This window comes from Rhipicephalus microplus, chromosome 2 (genome assembly GCF_043290135.1).
Source record: "Rhipicephalus microplus isolate Deutch F79 chromosome 2, USDA_Rmic, whole genome shotgun sequence".
Taxonomy (NCBI): domain Eukaryota; kingdom Metazoa; phylum Arthropoda; class Arachnida; order Ixodida; family Ixodidae; genus Rhipicephalus; species Rhipicephalus microplus.
In genome coordinates, this window is record NC_134701.1 from 274,635,393 (window position 1) to 274,659,227 (window position 23,835).

The following is a 23,835-nucleotide window of genomic DNA, read 5'->3' on the forward strand; positions in this document are numbered from 1 at the left end:
TGGTGGTATGCAGTGACTTGTTGTGCCTATAGAGAAAGCGCCCCCATCGGCTTTCTCAAGTGAAAGTGAAGCGCTGAGTGAAGGGACGTTCTAGAATACAGGGGTTAGAATAGCGAATCGCGAGCCTTTGCGGTGTGGTCACTGCCACTGCGCACGCGTCGTAACGCGAGTCGGCGTTTGCGTTCGCGGCCCGCACGCAGAAAATCCAAAATAGCATGCGGCGATCGCGACCCGCGAGGCCCGCAAAGTGCTGCGAGTAGCTTCCGTGCATTTGGGTTTGCGGTCGGGGTGAAAGTCCCTAGACTTTTGCCCTAGGGGGGAGCAAACGCTATTCTAAATCTCATATGGCGCGCACTATGCCCGCAGCCCTTGCAAACGTTATTCTAAAACTCCTTTATGTAACAGAACAAAAGTTGCGTCGCGCACGCGTCTGCAAAGCTCATAGATGCACCAATTATGCGTAGCCCACTATAGGACACTACACGCCAAAGAGAACGGGAAGTCCGTATTGTACCCTGTAACAGAACATGGTGGCAGAATAGCGCGAAATGCGGGACGGGGAACACACCAGACAAATTGCAAACAACATGAAACCTGCGTTTTTTTTTTGTTAACATTGAAAATCAAGGAAACATACTTCTCCGAAAGCGTTAGAAAAGAAATGAGAAAAGGGCTCAAACGCTATCAAGGCTGGCCGGCATAACTATCCTTTTTCATAAAGATAAACAGTTTGCATAATTGAATGAAGAGCAGATTTCAAGAAATGACAGTAAAATGCGAAAAAAAAAAAGTCAGCTTTGCCGCAAAGGCGAAGCAATGAACGCGATAGCAACAGTTTAGAAGGTCACGCGAAGAATGGCAAGCAGATCGAAACGTGCCCCGCGTTTCTCACGCAAAAATGACGCACGAAACGTACTGACAGCTACAGATGAACGCGAATAAGCGTCTCAGTGGTTACTTCGCTGTGTCCGAAAAGTGCGCATTTTTCGCGAACGGAAACTATGCAAAGAGTGCAGTGAACTTTGTGCGCCCGGTAACTACAACAGAATGGTTCCGGTGAAAGCCCAAGGCGTATGATTGTCACCACCGTGAGACAAGTGAGCGGACCAGTGAGTGATCCCTCTCCGCGGGTACGCGTGGGAGATGAGAGAGCGCACCGCCGCGTCGTGACGATCTGGCGACGCGCGCTCATTGTGCCATCTCGCTGGTAATGCTAAAAACATGATAGGTTCCCCCGAGATAGGCGCTGTCAGCAGTAAGTGGTAGATATGAATAGCTTGCCGTTTGAACACTGAAGGAGGTTCTCCTTCGTGGCTCAGTGGCTAATGCCTCGCACTAACAACTTAGAGGTCGCACGTTCAATTTCTCGTGCCAGTTTGTTTTTTCTTGTATATTTTTCTTTCTTGTGTTTTCATATACGTAGTTGCGTTACATTTTCTAATTTTTTTTCTAGGCCGACAACAATGACGCCGTCCTAAGCAGTGTGGCCAAGAAACGGGTAAGAGTTTGCGTTACTTTAGAGTCTGACTCGTCAAATTGTATGGCTTTCACAAACGTAATCGTAACGATTTATAACGTTAATTCGACTATACTTAACGATGCTATACAAAGAAGAACACCATGTCAGTCTGTTCACCTTTATTTCGTTGTTATTGTCACTGGCATAGTCAGGGAAAAGAAGGTGGACTCCCCTTTCCCGAAACTTTCACTTTAGCTCGTGTATACAGACGCACGCATACAAACACACGCTCTAACATGCTTAAATGATAATTACTACATCACCCCACCTCTATAAAAGATCTGGTTATGCCCCCGGTTATTATACACCTATGACCACGCGTCTGTCTACAATAAATCTCTTGAACAGGAATCCAACAAACAGTTAGCCTATGGAAAGCATGTGGGAGAATAATTGTTGTCTTTGACAGGATGTAGGGATTATTACCTAAGCTTAAGTGAATCAATGTGGAGGGAAAAAGATTATTCTTAATCACACCGTCTGTGTGACGCGAACGACGCTATATTTTCACGTAAGTGCTCTGCGTAATACGTTATAGGGTGGCGGTTTCAGTGGTTTTAAGTTGGTTTTAGCTATCGTGTTTTCGTGCTATACTGCACCTTCAAAAAAAAAAAAAAACGAGATGGAGCGGATTTACAATCGTGAGCTCCTAATGATGCTTATTTCATGCATGCGCATGATGTAATGTAGCAATAGTATCTATCGAATTACAAAGTTACTTGAAGCGTATGAAGGTTCTTTTCAACGGTTTATGCTGATTTCTTTTTCTTCTTTTACGATGGATCTATTTAAGCGTGGTGGAAAATGTGGGACGGTGTTTCAACTGTACGCTCAGCAGCATAAGTTTAAAGAACGTGAAATTCCAGGAAGCTATATATTTTTTCGCTTAGTCTGAGAACCTCGCCTCTAACTCAATACTCCACCCTGCAGTCAATACTGCAACCTATAGTCTCCAGCTAGATATCAGAAGCACTACTCTCTAATACAGCAGAAATTAGCATTTGTTGCGACGCTAACGTCCCGTAAACTTTTGCTCCTGGGTCGTACTTCAAGGACTTCCATGCATCGATTCGCCTGTTTTCTTCTCACAATAAAGCGGGAAAGATCAGCTATGAAACCGAAAATGAAGCTTCAAGATGAGGGAAAAAAATTACAAATGCATGTCTCGCTCGACATAACGGTCAAGCAGACAGATAATAATAGGTGTTGGAGAGATACATCGTGATTGGATCAGGAATGCGTTTGTCCGTGGCATAGTTCCTGCCCCCCTCTCCCTCTCTCTTTCTCTTTTTTGTGAAAATGCCCGGCGCAAAAAAAGATATATAAAAAAAGAAAGTTTGATAACTTAACGGATTTAAAAGACATACGTGGGAAGGATACAGTTGGCTGCTGCTCGCAATGAGCACTGGTACCTTTCATTTCTTTTTTGTTTTTTTTTCTGACCCACGTTTTGCCGCCGTCATGTAAGCCTTGTAATCTCTTCGACTCTGACTAATGGGCTCTGGTTGCTTTGGGGCGCTTCGTTCTCACCTTGAACAACGTGACAGCCTGTACACTCCTATGTGAGCTTTCTTTTCTTTTCTTTTACAGGAGACCTTTGACACCCTTTTCGACGTTAACAAACACAACGCCCTCCTCTCTCGAGGTAATCAATTTACATTGCTAGCCACGATAGATCTTTTCAGTTTCAGACGAGTATTACAAGAAAGCACGATTTGCAAGCCCCAAACACTTGAGTGCTTTAATTTTTTGGTACCCACTACGTAGCGCTGTCTTAAAATGAGGCGATTCATTTCTGGTTCGCGTTTATGTTTTGATTGGTTTGATTTCGCTCTACTTAGAAGAGCTAGAGCAACACGGCTCCTTCATTGACGCTTTGAAATAACCCCGGTCTGACTTTCTTGCAATGAATTCGAGCCTGCTTAGAAATAAGTGTGTTCACAGTAAATTCATTTTACCTATCTCGTTCCTGTTTTGTAAAGTGGATCTTGTGTTCTTCTTGCACGCAATGCTTAACATATACGCATCAAAGTAGAAGAGGCTGGCCAGAAGAATATGCTGTCTAAGTCTGCTCCACCTAATTTCTACTCATTAAATATTATTAGTGCCCCTGCGTTCCCTGGCTAATTTGGCGAAAATGCGCACCCGGTTGGGGTACGCAAAAGCAGTGTGCGGAAAGTGCGCGACTACTCCCACCGGGACTGACAACGGCGCCAACGACTGCCGCAGCAACCACCTGCAGCCGCAACGTAGGAGAGGGGAATCCCCACGGCAGACTACGCAGCACCTCTCAGTAGTCACAACGCAGCCTAAAGAAAAAAAAAACGCTTGCGAGTTCTTATCTCGCAAGAATATGCGCAGAGATCCTCTAACTTTATTTGTGGTGCAGGATTTATTACGATGACTTTGGTTCTTCGTAGCTTCTCTGCCCGACTTCGTACAAGGCTGATGATGATTCCTGCATGCGCAGGTGAGCGTCGTCTGAGTCACCAAGCCATGAAGGGCGCCATGATGATCTTTCTGTACCGCGACCAGCCACGCTTCCACCAGCCTTACTACCTGCTCACCCTCCTTATGGACGTCGACTCGCTCCTGACAAAGTGGCGCTGTGAGGGAAAACTTGCTGTCTGTCCTCTTGTGTGTGCACACTGTTTTTTTCGCCCTATATGTTGACTTTATTTTAGTGCAGCAACATTTGTCTGCATGTTATTTGAATATGTTCTTTAAGGGAGGCTCCATGGTCTTTTAGGTAGCATATCGCGAGGGCAAACGCCAGGTGGGGAGCATCCAGGCAGTGTCAAGGCAAAAGGGAGCCATAAGGAAAACAAACGTTCAATTTACAACGTAGGTACAAAACGTGGACGAGGAAGCAGCCCGACGCTAGATGCGCCGGCCTTTTACCGTAGCCGAGACGCAAGTCAACACAAGTCAGTACGACGAGCATTTTTCGAGGACCCGCGGATGCAACAGCGGCGTTTTGTAAGCATGTGGAGATAAGCTGAACTTCCTAAAAATAAAAAAATAACGTCACAGCTTTGCCGCAAAGGCGAACCAATGAATGCAATAGCAACAATTTGAAAGGTCACGCGCAGAATGTAAAGCAGATCTAAATGTGCCCCGCGTTTCTCGCGCACAATTTACGCACGAAACGTACTCACTGGTATGGATTGACGGGAATAATCGTCTCATTTGTTACTTCGCTGAGTCTGAAAAGCGCGCACTTTTCGCGAACGGAGACTGCAATGATTGCAGTGACCTTTGTGCGCCCGGTAACTACAGCAGAATCGTTCCACGTAAAGCCGGAGGCCAGCCAAGGTGTACGATCCTCCCCTCCTCGCCACTGCGAGATAAGGGCGCGCGAGGGAGCGTAGCTCCCCTTCTCTAAGCCGGGCAAACTACGCGTAGGAGATTAGAGCGGGCGCCGCTGCGTGATGTGGCGACGTGCACGCATAGCGCCATCTTTCTGGTAATGCCGAAAACACAGCAGCGGCAAGTGGTATATATAAAAAGCTTGCCGTCTGAACGGTGAAGAGCGTTCTCCGGGGTGACTCAGTGGTTAACAACACGTTGATGTTTTGTATGTGTGCTTTTATACTATGAGTCACACACAAGTAACTATAAGGACTGTAGCGTTTATCGCGCTGCGCTGGCAGTGCAACGCAATGCTCAAAAAGATAAGTGTTTCCAACGCTTTGCTAAGACGATACGGTGGTGGCACCTGCCCGTCGCTTTGCGTTCTACACCTTATCACCTCCGAGACAGGCGCGCATCTTTCTCCGCGGGCGCACACGCCTTCGTTTTCGAAGATAACTGTCAGATGGCACTCGTGTCTAACGTTCCTCGATGCGCTCGTTCGCCTGCGCTACACGCTCGAGGCACTGTAACGCAGCAGCGCCTCCAGAATATCATTCACCGATTTTCTTGCACAGAACATCAAATAAACATTTTGTTCACTCTCTCCAGACGCAAGACTATCGTCTTTCGACGACATTTGCTGTGTAACATGCAGAAAAATATGCGTTGTCCTTTTCTTACCCGTTTTCCCTGTCTTCGCGCAGTTAAGCCATTACGTAATGAGCGTCAACCAACTACAACCCAGCTTGGTAGTAGTACGCTCTTCTGCTAGAGGGCGCAGACATGTTGATCGTGCGAAGTCATTACAAATCGAATGAGAATCTTACGTGCAGTATACCTCTGAATATTCATATCTGAAATATGCGTTTTAATGCTCCCATTTGGCCACCATTGAACCTACCCGAAGGCCTGTAGTCAGGACTCAGGAGCGGTTATTTGTGTTTCGACGTTCGATGTCGAATATGCTCAAAAGTATATATTTAAAAAAAATTAAGCTTTTACGGCTCTTCAACAATACAGTTATTGCAGTTATGCTGATTGTGAACCTATATTGTGAATTTCAAAAAAAACATGCAATTGATATATCCGTCGATCTGAATCACGCATATAGTTCATGAAGCGGCTTTTTGAAAGCTGCAGCGACCTATACAATCAAACAGCCAAGGCCGCTTTCAAACGTGTATCGGTTTGCGGCGCATGTACCGAGCGTTAACAGGGGGAGAGAGCATCACAATACACAGAATCTTATACGGACATGTATCTGGCTATACGCCAACAAGGTTACATGAAGGATGACCGTAGCTATACTCCGCTTTGAGCAACGAGAAGGCAAACATCGAGCCCATTCTGCGGTGATGATCGTGAAAGAAACATCACTCTACTTCATGCAACGCAACAGGAAACATTTCATACTCAAGGTTACGATTATGTTCGCTTTATATACTTCACGCAACGAAAAATTATGATTGCGAAGATAACGAACGGACCTGAATAAAGTTTTTATCTATCTATCTATATCTATGTATATCTATCTATCTATCTATCTATCTATCTATCTATCTATCTATCTATGTATCTATCTATCTATCTATCTCTCTTCTCACCCTCCGCGGTGTTCTATAGTGGTAGCTGTTCCCGGCTGCTGACCCGCAGGTCGCGGGATCGAATACCGGCCGCGGCGGACGCGTATTTCGATGGAGGTGAAATTACAGGTGCACGGCAAAGAACCTTTCTAGGTGGTTCGAAATTCCAGAACCCTCCACTATATATACGGCGTCTCTCATAACCATATCGAGGTAGTGGGAGGTAAAACCACAATTACTATTATACAGTCACAACTCTGTATAACAAAACTTGATTTCACGAAGTCGTTAAATTAGAGAAGAAATTTCAATTCCCCAGCAAATACCCACACGATTGAGTGTTGACATCAACTCGAATGAACAAAATAATTAAGCCTCCAAACACTATTGAACGAAACTTGGCCCGAAATAAAGGAGTGAAAAGGTGGTGACAGGTTTTTCCTCGAGTGCCTAATCGTGTGCATGGTTCCCCTTCAGGGGGCGGGGGTGTTAAAGTTTGTATCAGCCTCCCTCCATTTTCATATTAAATCATTGTATGGGCAGGCATTGCGCCCCCTCTATCTTAAGTCACTAGAGAAGGGGGGAGCCACCACCCCTGATCCCCTCCCCACGTGCGCCCGTGCCTATATATATATATATATATATATATATATATATATATATATATATATATATATATATATATATATATATATATATATATATATATATATATACATATATATATATATATATATATATGTGTGTGTGTGTGTGTGTGTGTGTGTGTGTGTGTGTGTGTGTGTGTGTGTGTGTGTGTGTGTGTGTGTGTGTTCAAACACGGTGAGACATTAGGCAGCCTAGATAGAGATATATATTCTTACGAAGCTGCAAGCCGCGCCCATGCCGAGAACAATGGTCTCGGCAGCGCCCTTACGTTCTGGATGGGGCTGAGAGGAGACGGTGGTTCCTTCGATCATTTCATAATTTGTGACAGGCAACATTGATCATCTCTTCACATCTTTCTCGCTCGACCTGCTCGCACAATCGCTGCATGCGTTCTCCGCGCCATCGCATATCGGTAGCCTGCAGTCGTTGCCTGACGTGACCGTCTGCATGGCCTGCATAGCGCGTACGTGGAGTCCCCCCCCCCCCCCCCCCCCCAATGTCTGGGCCACCCTTGAGCCACCCTCACGGACATTTATGGTCAGGCGTGGTTGCTCGGCAAAAACGATTCCGTGGTAGCATTCGGATGTCGCTAGGTTACCATTTCGAAAAATCTTTCTGAAGTGATCACTTCGTTAAATCGAGTTTCAACTTTGTTGTTAAAAGGACGCTCTTCTGGAAAACTTTGACTGAGAAAAATTAGAACTCTTACCCTTCCTTCGCTCAGACAAAAACACTGCTTATCTGATTATAGTATAGAAATTGAGGACACAGAATATGTCCTCAGGATTGTGTATCATGAACTTGTTAACTAACGTATGTGTCCGGTACACATTACACTTTTTTAAGCCTCTTTTGGTGGGTCCTTCACTTAAATAAAGGCGCAGTAAAATCCCATTTGGTTGCGAAAAGCGTCGTGTGTTGTTCTTTGCATGCTTTCATCTTGCCAGGTGTACTTACATGCATCTTAATGTAGTCTACTTATCTTGGCGTAACCATTGGGGAAAGTTCTCCAGCAGGCGTGTCACAGCGTCGCGATGATGGAACAGTAATCAACCCTCTTTCCTGGTCTTTCCCATCACCAGACAACCACGTGCAGATGGTTCAGCGAATGATCGGATCGCAACAATTCGGGACGGGTGGCTCCTCCGGCTACCAGTATCTCCGATCTACGCTCAGGTATCGTGCTTTCTACAAGTATGGATTGCATTCCTATTATGCTCTAAAATTTTATCCGAAAAAAAAAGTATGCCACGCGAGCAGTTGCACTGTTGGACCTTGTATCTGAGAGAGAGAGATATTCCGTAATGTGATTCTTTACAGAGAAAAATGTCGTTGCGTTCCAGGTTTAGAAAGATCTGCATTAAGAAATCTGTTATATACAAAGAGCAGATCAATGGTTAAATGAAATATAACATATTTAAGCAATTAAAAATTCTTGGTACACGTAGTGTCGCTATAGAGACAACGTTTTGAGAAACGGATTTGTATTGTACAAGGCAGCAACTGCGTTATAATACTTAAATATAACAATTACTTTGTCGTTTTTTGTGTATACCACGCTACATCTCCCTTCCTCGCTCTTCAATGAACAATTAGATCTCTACGAGCTCGTCTCATCATTTTTACCCCGTTTTACTGCGACCTGCGCGAGTTTCTCATCTATATGTATGCTGGGTGGGTTAGATTTTTCTCTTTTATGTGTTCACCTATCTGTTTTGTTCTGTTTTAGCTGGCTTGCTGTAAAAAAGTTGAGGGTTATATTACCTTGACTTAGATGAGGTAATACAAACTTAAATTTATACAAATATGACTAGCGAGTAGGCTACTCAACTTCTATAAATTCTGTAGCTATATAAAAAAAAGTGGTTCTCCATTATAAAACAAGAACGTCTAAAGAAAAAAAAACACAACACACTGAAACAAGTTTAAACAATTAACGCGGTAATGTACAGTGCGCTCGCAGACGTTATTATTACAACAATGTGTCCAAGCACAAACATTTCTAGTTCTATACACAGTGTATGCACTTACACACCATTCCGTATATAGCAAGACATAGCTGTTCATCACAAGCGCTTATCTCATCCGGTGTCCGCTGAGAACAATTTCAGCAACATGTTCGCCCTTCCCTGAAGATGCATTACAGGCCACGGCCATGTAACACCGTATTTCTGACGATGCAGCGACCGCTACAAGGTGTTCCTGGACCTGTTCAACATGTCCACGTTCCTGATTCCGCGCTCGTGCATTCCAAAGCTGACCAGCGCCATGAGCCGCAAGCTGAGCATGCAGCACGAGGAGCAACAGGTGGACGGCAACGCCAGCGTCACCATCAACGACCCGCACTTCCCCGAGAAGTTCCTCTAGGCGCAGGCGTATATGCGCGCGATAGTTAGATATGCACTCATGCGAGGAATAAGAGAAGGAAACAGGTTACGCGACAGCGTTTGTCGTCTCCCGCATTCGCCTGTCACGCGCGCCCCATCGCTGTTCGTTGAGCCCCATTCGTTCGTCAGAGTCCGTTCCAGTTAGTAGAAGCCTGCAGTTGTGCTTGGCAGGGTCACAAAAGGTGTAAACGAGTGGTCTCTGTGGCAGATCCTGATGCTCTAATGGCGGACTCTTCATCGAGGCTCAAATGGACCTCAAATAGTTTAAAGGTACAAATAAAGTAGTGTTCAGCTGGCCACTGAAGTCGTCCTTGTTGGCGCCTGTGTCATTCATGAGCAATTACATGTACGCGAGCAATCGTACGTGTGTGTATCTGTAGTCCAGCATACGAATATGTCTATCAATCCGCCTTTTTTTCATTTTTCTCTGCTACCCTCTGCTGTTTTGTTAGAAGTGCCGAGGTTTGCAGGCTGATCCGGGACAAACGGGGCACTGCAGAACGAAAGCCTCCGTGATCAAAAGACCACCGGTGACCTTACCACAGCGCGTCGCCATTTTACTGCTAGGAGGAGGGTACGTGCACCGCGTAACCACGAAAAAGGACGGATTCAAAAGAAAATGCAAAATATTGCGAGATTATCGCATTGGGGGTGACAGTACCAGGCAACTTAAAATGAAGGATGATAGGTAGTGGGCAAGGACAATGTGGGAGGCTATAGGCGCAAAAGTTAGTTACCTGTCATGGTCGACTTCTCATTCACTTGCACATGTACGACGCAAGCAAATAAAAAAAGTCGCAGTTTCGCCAAAGGGTGAAGTAATGAATGTGATAGCAACATATTCGTATGTTTTACGAAGCAAGGCTAGCGTTTCTAGGAACAATAAATATTGTAGTAAACATGCACTTGCTAAGCAACCAAGCTTCCTGCGGTGCTGCCACGGCTAGTGGATGACCACAACAAGGCTCGTGCGTAGTGGCGGCGTTGATATACGAAGTGAGGCTGGCAGTCAACTCATTGAGATCCGATCTCGCGTAACTCGATTAAAAATGCTGGCGTAAGAGTACACGGCCGCTCCAGGTAGACGTTTTGCACCGTTTTTGTGTGTGTGTGTGTGTGTGTGTGTGTGTTGAGAGTGCAGCCCGTGGAAGCTCCCGCCTGCTGTGGGGGCACAGGGCGTGTGCTGATCGTTGTCGCTGTAGCGCGACAACCATAAGACCCCCTCCCCCCCCCTTATTATTCGCTGGCGACATAGCGCGCTGACGAGCCCGGCCGGAAAGGCGATGTTCGCTCCGCAGAAAGGGGAGGCTAGCGCATACATACATATACATATGAATGAAGGACGGTGGCGGCGGCTAAAACCAGCCGAGACTGTCCATATAATTGCTATCGCAATCATAAAAAAATATTACGCTGCTAAACCAAGTTGGACTCTTGAGAGACATGTGGCTGTTTCACGAGTACCATTCATTTCTTTGAGCCGAACGTGCACCGTGCAGTTTACTGACAATGCTCTGTATAGGCACTATCATTGCATGCTTCAAGATGGGCATGAAACGGATAACAGTAAGTATTTCTTTTCTCAAATGTATACAAAATATGAAGTTTAGTCACCAGTGTTTGACACTGACTGAAAGCGCAGTATTTCAGGAGAAAGAGAAAGTTGATGGCTGTACAGTTTGCGTTCAAAGATAGTTTCTCTGGCGAGTTTTTCTCTGTATGCGAGCCCGATAATTTGGTGGCTCCATTCACTATGCATCGGCACAATTAGCATTAGATTGGTTACGCAGTTGACTGCTTAGCACCTGGCTACGATAGCTGTATCTGTTGCGTATAGCAATAACAACAAACACCGTCAGTGTAAAAAGAGTGTTCAATAATATTTTGTAAATTTTCCGCAAAGTGCTTCAAAAGCTTTGCCATCCGGCATGTGTAGTCGGTGCCGACGTACATCGAGGACACGCTCGTTCAAATTTATTTTATCGGCGTTGTTGAAAATTGACATACGTGGCTAGATACATGCTAACGGCAGAGTGTGACAAGTGACAATATGTGGGGGAGCCGAAACAGCCGCAGTGATCTCCCACGTTTATATATATATATATATATATATATATTGTGTGTGTGTGTGTGTGTGTGTGTGTTTCCCTCGAGGGGAACACATCTCCAACGTATAGTTGACGTCTGACTGCCACCAATCAGGAAAACGTACGAAAATTCACGAAGTAGGTTAGACGTAAAACCTGTATACGAATATAAGAGGCCTAAGCTACAAGGGAAGTACATGAATTATTCCTCAATATAATACTGTTCATAAGGTCCCGTAAAAGTGGTCTCTTCTTCGTGTAAATCGTAAGACGCAGTAAGTCAGATTTGCCGGTCTTGTTCACTGTCGAACAGAAATGCAATGTTTGATTACGTTCCACAGATATGGCTGAACATTTTGCGCTTTTATTTATTGGGTTTTAATAAATTGTGGTACATAATCGGAAAGCCTGAAATAAAAGAATCGGCTCCAAACGTTACGCTCGAGTATTTTATTTAATTTTGAGCGCAGTAAACATCACTGAATTCTGTTGAGCAGCTGCTCCACGGAAACACATTCTAATGAAGGAATCGTAGACGTGGTTAACCTTGGACTAAAAAAACCGCTCTTCGCAAGAAAAGCGTCGGCACAGCAAGTGTCTTTCAAGACGTAGAATGTGAATGTAGATATACTCGCAAGGTCTCTTAAACAGGCGGTGTCTGAGTGTGCGCTCACGAGTGCTGACGACGCCTGTAGAGAACGCGGCATTAAACAGTTGCAGACACCATCTTCGTTTTTTTTTTAACATTCTTTGGAAGCAAATGAAATTTGCCTTTCCTATTTCGTTAACTCATATTCCACAAGGCGCCTAAACGTACAATGCTCAACAGCGGAGGAAGCAAGTTACATGCTTGAAGTTCTATATTAAATGGCCCTTCGCTCGGTCATTCCAGCGAATTTATAAGAGGAACGTTGATTGTCGTTGAGGCGTTCACAAGGTCCGGCATTTCGAAGAAAGAAAGGAGACCAACACCTCCTGAACCCACTCACCACATTTGAAATCCATTACAATTATTTAGAAGCCATTAGAAAAAAAAGAATGGCAGATTCCACGTACCTTACATATATAGAAATCAACGTTATCTATGCGAAGCATGTGTAGGGAAGGCGACCGTCATAATTTTTTTATTGTGCGACACGTCATGAAATGGCGTAAATATATATGTGCAAATGTTGCACGAACAGATATATTTTGAAGAGTTGCAAATGTCTATATAACCAGTTGTTTGCACTTGCGCTGCGATGCCAACTGGAACATGCGCGTTAGCAACACCAGAAGCGATAAGCTGATACGAGTCGATGGTGCTTGCGCGGATGGTATCCCTGTACACTGCTACATAAATCAACTTTAGCAGATGACATCTAACTACCATTGACGTTAACTCGAGGTGACACAGGAGTACATATGTAATGTTTATAAAATTGGATAACCAGCACTGCAACCGCAATTGACGTTTCACGAACATTATAGGGTGTATTTTAAAAGCGCTTCCGAGACCTGGCGTGGCTCTGTGGTAGAATACTTGACTGCCATGCAAAATAATGCCAGGGCTCGATTTCTGCTGAGACACCGACACTTATTGTTTGCATTAGTCGGGTCAACGCTGTCGACGCCAGCTTTTTTTTCTTTTTTGACGAGCACGCGTTAAAATTACCCATGTGTGTTCTCGGCGTTCCTGGGTAGATGCGAAGTGTCAGTCACCTGTGGCACATACTCGACCAAGGTTGTGTGCCACTGTCAGGCGGAAAGTGTTTGACGACGTACGCGACGGGATTGTGACATTATTCATGTCTTGACCAGCGCGTCATATTCGTCAAACCATCTTACCCTCCCATGGTAATTTTCTTTCAGCCAAGCTAAGATAGATAGATAGATAGATAGATAGATAGATAGATAGATAGATAGATAGATAGATAGATAGATAGATAGATAGATAGATAGATAGATAGATAGATAGATAGATAGATAGATAGATAGATAGATAGATAGATAGATAGATAGATAGATAGATAGATAGATAGATAGATAGATAGATAGATAGATAGATAGATAGATAGATAGATAGATAGATAGATACCAAAAAACGCTTGATGAATGCCATGAAATTCTTCACATTTAGAACACATAATTATTCTCGAGCAAAATCGGCAAGCTTCATTGTAAAATGGAGTTCAAGTTGCTTGTTTCACTGCAGTTACAACGCTACAACAGCCACGCTTCCTTAAGCTTTTTAGGCCGAATCATTCCTATCGAAATCATCAATTTGGTAGGTCAATCAGCGACCGCTTGGTAGGAAAAAAGAGAAAACAGATTTTTCTTGCGCACAATTCGTATAACATCAGCTGTACGTACGGTATACCTGATAGACTCAAGAAAGCGAGGTCACGTGCGGGCGAACGACGGAATTCCAGAGGTTACATCGTCAAGATAATTCTTAAATAATAAATTAATGGGTAATTTTAGATATATAAGTAGAAAATAATTACTTCAGTCAATAAATAACTTTTGTAAGTGAGAGCACAGATTTTTTTTTCACTTTTTGACTACCACGATCATGCTCATCTCAAATTGTTCAGTGCAGTTGCTTATGTTGAACAGAATACAGCCCGAAAAGGTTAAGCTGGCCAGCATTTATACACGCACAGTGTGTACAACTGCGGTCGATATCAACCAACATGAACGGTTCACACACGACTGTCCATTTGTGCATTTTATTTGTATGCTACATAAAATATCCCAACAGATGTTGCAGGCAGCTTCTGGCTTTTTTGTTTCAATGCACTTGTGGTAAGAAGCAAAAATGAAATCAATTCTAAAAAGAAATGACGATTGTGACAGAGAGCCCATTTATCGCATTGTATATAAGTACTATAACTCTTAGACGAGCAGCACTGCAATGCCACGTAGGCACCTTACGTTTAATCACGTCGTTATTGGCATAATCGCGTTGCCATGGCCCTTTCCGGACGCTTGGGCAACAAAAAGAGCACTAGCCGCATTGTAGAATGGCCGCAGCTAATAAAACTAATTTTTCAGGAAGCTCTGACTGAAGCTGTATTGCAGATCTCTCTATGGCTGATTGCTATAGTTATAGTCGATATATGCGCGAGAAATATTTTGAGGTGAACGCGTTTTCAAGTTGATGGGGTCCTGCAACACTTTTTTAGCATAATCAGATAACCCTGCCGATCGGAATTCCGGGCTTCCGAGAACACGTGATCCATACACGATAGCGCAACACCGTGACGTCGCAAATTTTGACGGCGTCTGCGCAGTTCCTAATCGGTAAAAATGAAGCACGCTCTCCTCTGAGCAGGCCAAGTGCTTGACATACCAAATTTGAGCAAATCTCGTGGAGCCAATGGGGCCGAAATGCGACAATTGCTATCTGAAATATATGACGTCACGCGTGAAAATGTTGCCGTGATACTCAAAAATGAAGCTTTGAACATTATTTCCTCCTCTGTTAATAAACCAATGGTGGTGCAACGGTGATATTATGAGTTTCCATAGTACAACTTATCGATATACACCGATTCATCCTTTCTCTTTAGGGCCCCTTTAAAGCGTGTGACCAATCACTGCCATTCTGCTCGTACATCACGCGATTGGCGGATTCTAAAAACTTTGCGGCAGTCGATCCCTGAGTAAATAAACTCTTTTAGTGAGGCCATTCTATGATTACTTGGAACAGTGTTGCAGGGCTCCTATAAGGTTATTTTTGCATGTGTTAGGACCTGTAGTCCATATCCTCGTACTTTGTACACCACTGTAAAACTATAGCCGTTGAGAAACTAGCGAGTGCCGAAGCTTGCCATGTTCCATGTTTTGTTCCGTATCATGCACGGTGCAGTACATTATGTCAAAACATAGGTGACTTCAAGAGGGGGCACATGAGGGTCAGTGCCCCCACCCCAAATATCGGCCTATTCCTTCCCGTTTGACCCCCCTCCCTCGCCCTATAGCGGACATCAATTCCACCCCCCACTCCGGTTAACAAAGGCAAAAGATGCCCTGACGCCACCTCTTTTGAATCCCGTCAGTGCGTTTCTAGTCAAATTCTCCCTGTTTGAACAGCGACTATTCGAACAGCCTCGTGCACACTGTCAGCATGCCCTAGCGACTCATTTATTTATATTTTGACTTGTTCTTCTATAAGGCGCCGTCGACAGGCTTGCAATTGGTGTATCTCGTTAGATCTCCGTGTTTGAGTACACGACATCATTGCAATTCAAACACCGTGTCATCCGACGGCTTCAGCTTTCTAGCCTACCTCTTTTTTCGGTTTTATCTTGCACACATCAGAATGAGTATACAAGCAGACTGACATTGTCTCACACGCGCCACCACTTGCGCATGCGCTCTCACTTCACACGCATAGCAGAAGAGTATTCTCTCGCTTTCCTCAGTGCATGCCTCCGAGAATTGACTCAAAATACCTGCGCCCTTAGACGTCAGGAAATACCCACCATGAGAGGCCGTACATGCGCACAAATGCGCGCACACTCTCCTTCGATGAGATGAGCAGTAGGTGTGTATATTTTTTATTTATTTACAGATACTGCAGGCCCTACCCGGGCCCATGCAGGAGTGGGATACAAACAATACATTCAAGCAATAACTAGTAATACACTGGAGTACAGGGCATAAATGAGAGAATACATAAATATATCAAGTACAGAAAAGTCAAATATATTTTCTCGCTGTTCAACAGAACTGCGCACAACTAAGAATATTTTCAACATTTGTAGCCGGATGAATTGCACTGAAATGACACTATTTTCAGCATACATCACTTATATGGTGAAATTAATCTTTTCTATCTGTTGAGTGAATGAAGCCGTCGAGGCAGCATTCACTACTTCCGCAGGTAATGCGTTCCAATGAAAAATTGCGCGAGGAAAGAGAGCGATATAGGTGCACACTCGGATTTTCAAGGTCATCTGAAAAGCCCGCAATTAAAGCGAGTTGAAGGAAGCGAACGGTGAAAGCCCTAGGTTACAACGACAGCTGCGCACATGTGCCTACAGCTTTTAGGGACGACAGCGACCGCCGCCCGGCCTTGTACCAGATGGCAAACAGCATGTAATTCAAGCTGAAAAGGATCAAAAGAAATGTGCCGTCTCACATACACGAAAACTTTTTTTTTAATTTTTTTTTCTCGGCGCATTCGCACTTGCAGTAAATGGAAGAACGTTAATACGAGCTAGCGTTCGGAACGCATTCGTTACGTGACATCCGTGTCTGAGGGCGTCTCCGAGTGACATGATCACGCCGGCAAGAGAGCGGCCAAGCCTAATTTTGTTTTGCAAGTCATTTACTTAAGCTACTTACGCTTGCATACGTGGAAAGGTTTTACGGTTATAAGTACTGTACAGCGTGAATTCGACAAAGCAAAAAAAAAAAAACTGATGCACAGGAGAAGAGCCTTTCGTGCACGTCAATGATCTTTCATGTCCCGTGTTCAACTCTCTCTGTCCAGTGTTCAAGATCATGAACCAACTAACCCAGTGAACCAGCACACAGTACGTGTGTGTGAGCGAGGAGGGGGGGGGGGGAATAGGTGGGTGATAAATTATGAGCACTTATAAAATGAACCAAACAATTTTTCGCACAATACGATGGTCGTGCAGCCGGTTAAACGCAAAAACTATATATATATATATATATATATATATATATATATATATATATATATATATATATATATATATATATATATATATATTAGACAAATGTCTTTTTCTTAGAGGTCTTTACAACAGCCGGCTCTGGTTGTTTCTCACGATCTCTCTTGCAAAATGGCGATAGTTTAATTATGCATATTTTTTCGAGTAACCGCTCAGGTAAGAATTACATCAGTTGGCAGGGCAGGGTTGTAGTCAGCATGACTTCACGGAAGGTGGTGGGGGAAGAAACTATACACTCCCATTTACGTGACTTTCCTCACCTGAATCTCTTTCTCAAAGGAAACAAACGAACAATAATTATATCCGGCGTTTCGCGCCCCAAAACCTCGACATTATTAAGAGAGATGCCGTACACTCCACAAAAGAAATGGAGTATTAGGGGAGTAGTTCGGCCACGCAACAACTAATCGTCGTCTTATTTGCTCGTGTTTCCTTTCTTGAAAACCCAGCGCTCGCCCCACTTTCCTATCAAGAATGTCTTACTGATAATGCACGCGCCGTGTTACGAAGCGCGCCTCCGACGACGTTACGAAGGGCGCTACGAATCTCACCGCTGAAACCACTGTTTCGAAAGACGGCGACACCAACACGGTCCCGAAGGCGCCTCTGCTTCGAATTCCACCGGGAAGGTCACCAGCCGTTTGGTAGCGTAGGTTTCCCAGCTCGCGACTGCTTCTGCGCAGAGCTGATAGACGAGCGGACGAGACGACGGTGAGTTAAACAAGGTTTATATACAGCATATATACAGAGGCGTTACAAATTCGGCACTGCGACCGACAGAGACGCGAAGAGCCGAGCTCTTCTCTCTAACACATAGCTCTACTCTCAAATGGGTCTGCTAACACATAGCTCAACTCTCTATCACATAGCTCTCTTCTCTGACACACATGTCTACTCTCTCATAGGACTGCTGCTCGCGACACGCCGCAGGGCTTCTTTTATATGCACCGGGTCCAACCCAAATGTCCAACCAAAAGCGCCGCTGGTCGTGAGGTCAGACTCCTCCAATGGGGGTCGCCGCTGGGCCGCGTCATTCTTTCTCATCGAATCTGGAGAGGCTGCGCTGCAGGTGGCTGCACCCAAGGACGAGTGACGTCGCCAGGCATTGCGTCAGACCCGCCAGACAGGAAGGCGCCGGTTGCTGGCTCGACGGGCTGCTCGAGTGACTCACTGCACGTGCGCGCCAGAAAGGCGCCGTCGCGTGTTGACGCCGTTGAGTTGTTCGCGTCAGGCGGGCTCGCGGGCTGGCCTTGACACAGATTGCCTTTTTCAGAGGCATGGACGTTCGCTGTGGACTCGCAGGCATAACAGCCGTTCGTGATTGTGAACTACAGGAACCATGGTGATAACGCGACGAAAGCACACGAAATAGATTACGAGAGGCGGAAATACTCCCTAAAAACTCGATTTTTTCTTCGAGTGTATATTTTGGAGGGCTTCGGGAATTTCGACTATCTCGTGTGTTCTTTACGTGCACTACAAATCTACAACACGCAGTTCATATGCCTCTAGAATTTCACCTCCATCAAAATGCGCGCCGCGGTGGTCTAGTGGCTAAGGTACTCGGCTGCTGACCCGCAGGTCGCGGGTTCGAATCCCGGCTGCAGCGGCTGCATTTCCGATATAGGCGGAAATGTTGTAGGCCTCTGTGCTCAGATTTGGGTGCACGTTAAAAAACCCCAGGTGGTCGAAATTTCCGGAGCCCTCCACTACGGCGTCTCTCATAATCATATGGTGGTTTTGGGACGTTAAACCCCACACATCAATCAATCAATCAATCCATCAAAATGCGACCACCGCGGGGGGATTGAACCCGAAACCTTCGGCATATAAACGGAGCACCTTATCTACCATAACCACGTACTGCTCCACCGCGGCGGACTTCTCAGATGAAAAGGGGCGGTGTTCAACACGTCCACACCCATGACAGGATGGTGTCAGCTTTGGAACCCTTAAACTCTTATGTACGTGCCTGCATTCCCTCACAATTTATAGCAGCTATGTTTTTCCTGGCCTTTTCTTTAAATTCATTTTGTTGCGCCAAACACAGCGTGATAACTTGATTTTCTGCGTGCACATTTGCTAGGTCCCTGTGTACGCTACCACAGAGTGAATGTACGGTGATGTACTCTACACGCAGAGTGAATGTACTCTACACGAACTCGGCGCTTTCTGTACGTCAGAGAAGGGCGGCACATAAGCGAACCAAAATAGCCGCCTTCGGAATCGTAGTGAGGCACAAGTGACATGCACCGTGCAAGCACAGAACACTATAGACATCTCCGATGCCATACAGAACGCTGAAGAAGGAAATAAAATGATAAAATTTATCTCTAATAATAATATTGCAACCATATGGTCAATTCAATATTTATTTTGTTATTTTGCTTGATTCGTTGCTTCCTTCGAGGGACTTTTAATTTCATACTTTGTGAAACCATTGTTTGGCCTATTGAAAGAGAATAATATGAATTACCTCACAAAAATTAAAACTGAAATAAATAAATAAATAATTAAATAAAGAAAGAAAGAAAATAGTACGCTATAGGTAACAGTGAAAAATCGCCAAATCAGAAATAAACGGTGCTCCGTGCTTTCGGTTTCGGTTTTGTTCGTCCAGTCGTTTTACCAGTCCAAGTGCCATCACCACCAATTTTACGTCAAGAGTTACGTCAACGCATTGCGTACTTTACCACCAACCACGGCATCGGAGCATACCTTTTTTCCGGTTCCGTTGCGAGTCTTTCATGTCACGTGATAAAAAGAAGAGCCATCGGCCATTCGGCGAGACGTAAGCTTGCAGCTGGCAATCGGTGGTGTACGATCAAGATTTCTGCCGCTGGCAAGCTCTCGCTCAAAAATTTCCCAGGGAAGCAGCTATGGCCGACAAGGAACCTCTGTACACTCCCTTCTTCGGCGTCATGGGAGCCGTTGCAGCTATGGCGTTCAGCGGTAAAGTACAACTCCCCCTTCCTTACTACTTTCGCTGCGGCTGCAGTCGATTCCTACGAGCGGCCAGTGCCCCTAGGCCTAAGTCACTGGAATAGGAAATATTTGAGCTGGCTGTGACCGCTTAATCTGCGTTTCAATGCCCTCGTTTCATTCATATTATTGAGCCTCATCTCCGGCCACATCTAGCATATATTCGCGTTTCTGGGATAGTGGTCACGGGATTTTTTTTTCTGTGCATATTTGGACAGCTTTTTTTATATACTGCTACTTTGAGGGTATCACAAATATGGCCAGAGTTTTGTGCGTTTTGCAGTATTCGTACGCATTGAAGCCACGTACCTCGCGTACGTTCGTTTTGTTCCGTGCAAAACGGTGGAACCGTATTTCGATTAGTCGTCCGCACAATCGGTGTACGAGCCTTTCATTGCTGCCGGCGCTGGGCTCAATGACTGCAGCTCTGACAAATCGTAATGAGGGAGGGGCAGTCTTCGAAGCCCGCTGTCTCCGCTGTATTGGGGGAATTTCGAGCTTATAGCCGAGAACCAGAATTTCGATTGAATTCGTTCGATTTCTCCAGTGTTTGCGCCGACCATTGCGCCGAGCGAAGCAGTCACCGGCTCTGGTCTCGTGACTGCGCATGCCGAGACTTCATGGTAGCCTGATAACGGGCCACCCGTAAAACCGTGTGTAAAACTGCGCTTATAGTGCCGGCGTTCTCGGGGTCGGCTATGGGGGTCAAAAGTATGCCTATGTGAAACTAGACGCGCGCTCCATTCCGTTCCGTGGCGTTTTTTGACGGCGTTTAACGGCGCGAAAGGGGGGCGTTACCTCCGAAAGTCACGCGCGTGCTCGCGCGAAAGGCGATTCGGGTTGCGATCTCGATTATTCACGCTTCGGCAGCGTTTCCTGTTGGCGAAAACCGGGCAGAATGCGCATTTCGACCTTCTCGGTGGCGAAGTGACGTGCAGCTGTGCCGGCGCAACATGTCCTGGAAATGGAGCTCTCTGCACCGCGTGCGCGTACGGTGGTTCATTCGGTCACGTGAGATGCCGACAGCGTCGGCGTTTCATCTGCTTCACCCCCTTTGAGGAGTGATTGGCCGCGGCGATAAATTGCTTTTGTTCGCTCATTCGCGTCGTAGTCCGAAGTGAACAATGAGGGGCTCCTATAATGTCGGGTCGAACCGTTTGGAGCCTCCCATTGTCGTTTGTTAGGCCGGCATTTTTCAGCAGGCCTTCTCCCATTCACTTTACAGGAAGACTTACGAGTTAACGCCTTAGTGAAAACTTGTACGCTAACCGCCTAGAAGCAAGAGAACCAAAGCTGGTTCAGAATGAAGCTCAACAATGGTTTAGGGCTTTGTGTTTTATCGGAATGCCTAATATAAACTTTATAATAATCTTATCGGTTTCCTACAGAGTGGTTGACCTTGTCAGTCGCCTCACTTCTATACTTTAATCACATGATCATTGCATTTAATTACTCGGCTGTACTGCCTGTTGAAGGAAACCAATAAAGCATGCAAAGTGCGCCTCCTTCTGGACTTTTCATGCTGATCTGCTTATGCTTTCCCGTTTTTGTAGTGTTACTAATGGGCTTTCTTTTAATGCCGGGTATTTTCAGCTCTGGGGGCGGCCTATGGCACGGCAAAGTCGGGCACAGGCATTGCAGCCATGTCTGTGATGCGGCCAGAGCTCATCATGAAGTCCATCATTCCAGTAGTCATGGCGGGTATCATTGCCATCTACGGCCTCGTCGTTGCTGTACTTATCTCCAGTACCATCAAGCCAGACTACAAATTATTTTCGTGAGTGTTTTGAGGCTCTGTTTGGCTAACATCTTTGCATTCAAGTTCAACATTAATTGTGCGTAGAGCATGAACACCTTTCCTCTCTCAGCACTGCTACATTTGCATTACTGTAGTGTACGGTCTAGCATATTCATTGGCCAATGGGGGGAGGTCTTTCCTTCGGTTTAGACGAGTGCTGCTGTGTAAAAGGGGAGAGATATTTATGCAACGTAACACAAAAGACAGCATCATATGATTACATGTAGCTTACTGGAGTTCTTGAATTGCTTCTGCCTGACACTTTTTGTTTAGCTTGCTTGATGTATTTTTGCGGTTGTGTAGCCCTATCGCTGTTTCAGACAACTGTAATGCTGCTTCTTTTCTTTTTCAAAGTGAAGATGTTCATGTCTTCACATTTGTTGAGCCTCGGGACAGATAATCTGTGTATGGACATGCTGTCTTTTCTAGCACTGCAAGGGAATAAATGGGTATTGTTCTGTAGTTGAATTTCCCACATTTCTTCATTGCAGTGCGTTCCTGCACCTGGGAGCTGGACTTAGCGTAGGACTGAGTGGATTGGCAGCCGGCTTTGCCATTGGAATCGTGGGGGACGCCGGCGTGCGTGGTACGGCGCAGCAGCCCCGGCTGTTTGTGGGCATGATTCTGATCCTCATTTTTGCTGAAGTGCTCGGGTTGTATGGTCTCATCGTGGCTCTGATCATGTACTCCCGTGGTTGAGCACGTCATGCAGCCCATTCCCCTGCCCACCCTTCCCCTTCTACAAACCACCACCATTGCAACTCCCATCCCTGCCCGCCACCTTCCCTTCCAGTACCAGCATCATCCTACATGCCCCCTCTTGGTCGCTTGTCTAGAATGGTCCCCCACCTTCTCCCCCAGAGCTCCTCTTGGCAAAGCAAGAAGGGAATAGGTGTAGACGGGTTTTTCTTTTTTCCGGTGCGACATTTCTAGGAACCCTTTGAACCCACTGTCCATGTGTGTATGGCATGGTCCTGTCGGAAATCTGTTTTACCACACCGTGCCCTGTAAAATTGCTTTCCAAGTGGTGTGTGTGCATGCGTTGATGTATTTATTGATGTTTACGAAACTTTTGTTTCGTTTTAGTCCCATACAGGCGCAGTTTCTGTTCTTATTCGAATGCGTCTGCATGCATGTATTTGTTTGATCGCTCAAGTCGCACTTGCTAGGTGTGCTATCTGCTGTCTGAGAGTGCCGAGCTTTTTATTCTTATCCTCCTGCATCTCTCTGCTTGCGCCTACTGGACGTTGAGCAAATGGATATGCAGAGCTTGTTTGTGGGTCGCTGGCCAGTCACTGTCTGCTGCTGCGTTGCATCGAAACTCTGTGCCAGTATTTCCTTTGACGAACCATCTGCTGCGTCTGGCCGTCGGGTCGCAGACATTCCAAAGAGAGCTAGCCCAACTTTTCTGCCCTGTGGATCCATTTGTTACACCTTCCCCCTTTTGTTTTACTTGTTGATGGTGATACTGCATGTAGTTAACTCACCCTGTTACTGTTCTATATTTTTAATTGTGCTGCTTTACAGAACAATCTTTTTAAAGCTGGCTGCAGCATGAAATAGCCAGCAGTAATGCCTTGAGTCGGCGAGATTCACTGGATGTAATAGGTGAAGCATGTGTGCCAGTCAGTCTTAGTGGGATAAAATGTGTGGGCGCTCTAGTGTTTGTTTCGCAGACAGCCTGTAACCTACCAGCCAAGGGTACTTGCACTTGTTTTACCTTAAGGCTGAAGTCGGGGCAGTCTGAAAATTTGTGCGGGTGTCTGTGTGGCAAGGCATATCGACTA

General features: G+C 45.5%; 2 protein-coding genes across 4 annotated transcripts in view; both read left to right on the forward strand.

Annotated features, from left to right (window-relative positions):
- Positions 1-9,795, forward strand: part of v (Tryptophan 2,3-dioxygenase vermilion) — a 145,320-nt gene extending 135,525 nt beyond the window's left edge. For all 3 annotated transcript variants that reach the window (XM_075881996.1, XM_075881994.1, XM_075882006.1), the window contains 5 exons: positions 1,454-1,498; positions 3,110-3,164; positions 3,990-4,127; positions 8,187-8,280; positions 9,288-9,795. In XM_075881996.1, coding sequence (XP_075738111.1) covers positions 1,454-1,498; positions 3,110-3,164; positions 3,990-4,127; positions 8,187-8,280; positions 9,288-9,471 — 516 coding nt within the window. In that variant the 3' untranslated portion in view covers positions 9,472-9,795. The remainder of the gene's footprint in view (positions 1-1,453; positions 1,499-3,109; positions 3,165-3,989; positions 4,128-8,186; positions 8,281-9,287) is intronic.
- A 10,229-nt stretch (positions 9,796-20,024) lies between these two features.
- Positions 20,025-23,195, forward strand: LOC119178801 (V-type proton ATPase 16 kDa proteolipid subunit c). Its single transcript, XM_037430059.2, has 3 exons — positions 20,025-20,220; positions 21,844-22,027; positions 22,540-23,195. Exons 1-3 carry the CDS (start codon positions 20,148-20,150, stop codon positions 22,745-22,747), a joined length of 465 nt encoding a protein of 154 aa, XP_037285956.1. The 5' UTR covers positions 20,025-20,147; the 3' UTR covers positions 22,748-23,195.
- Positions 23,196-23,835: the final 640 nt, after the last annotated feature.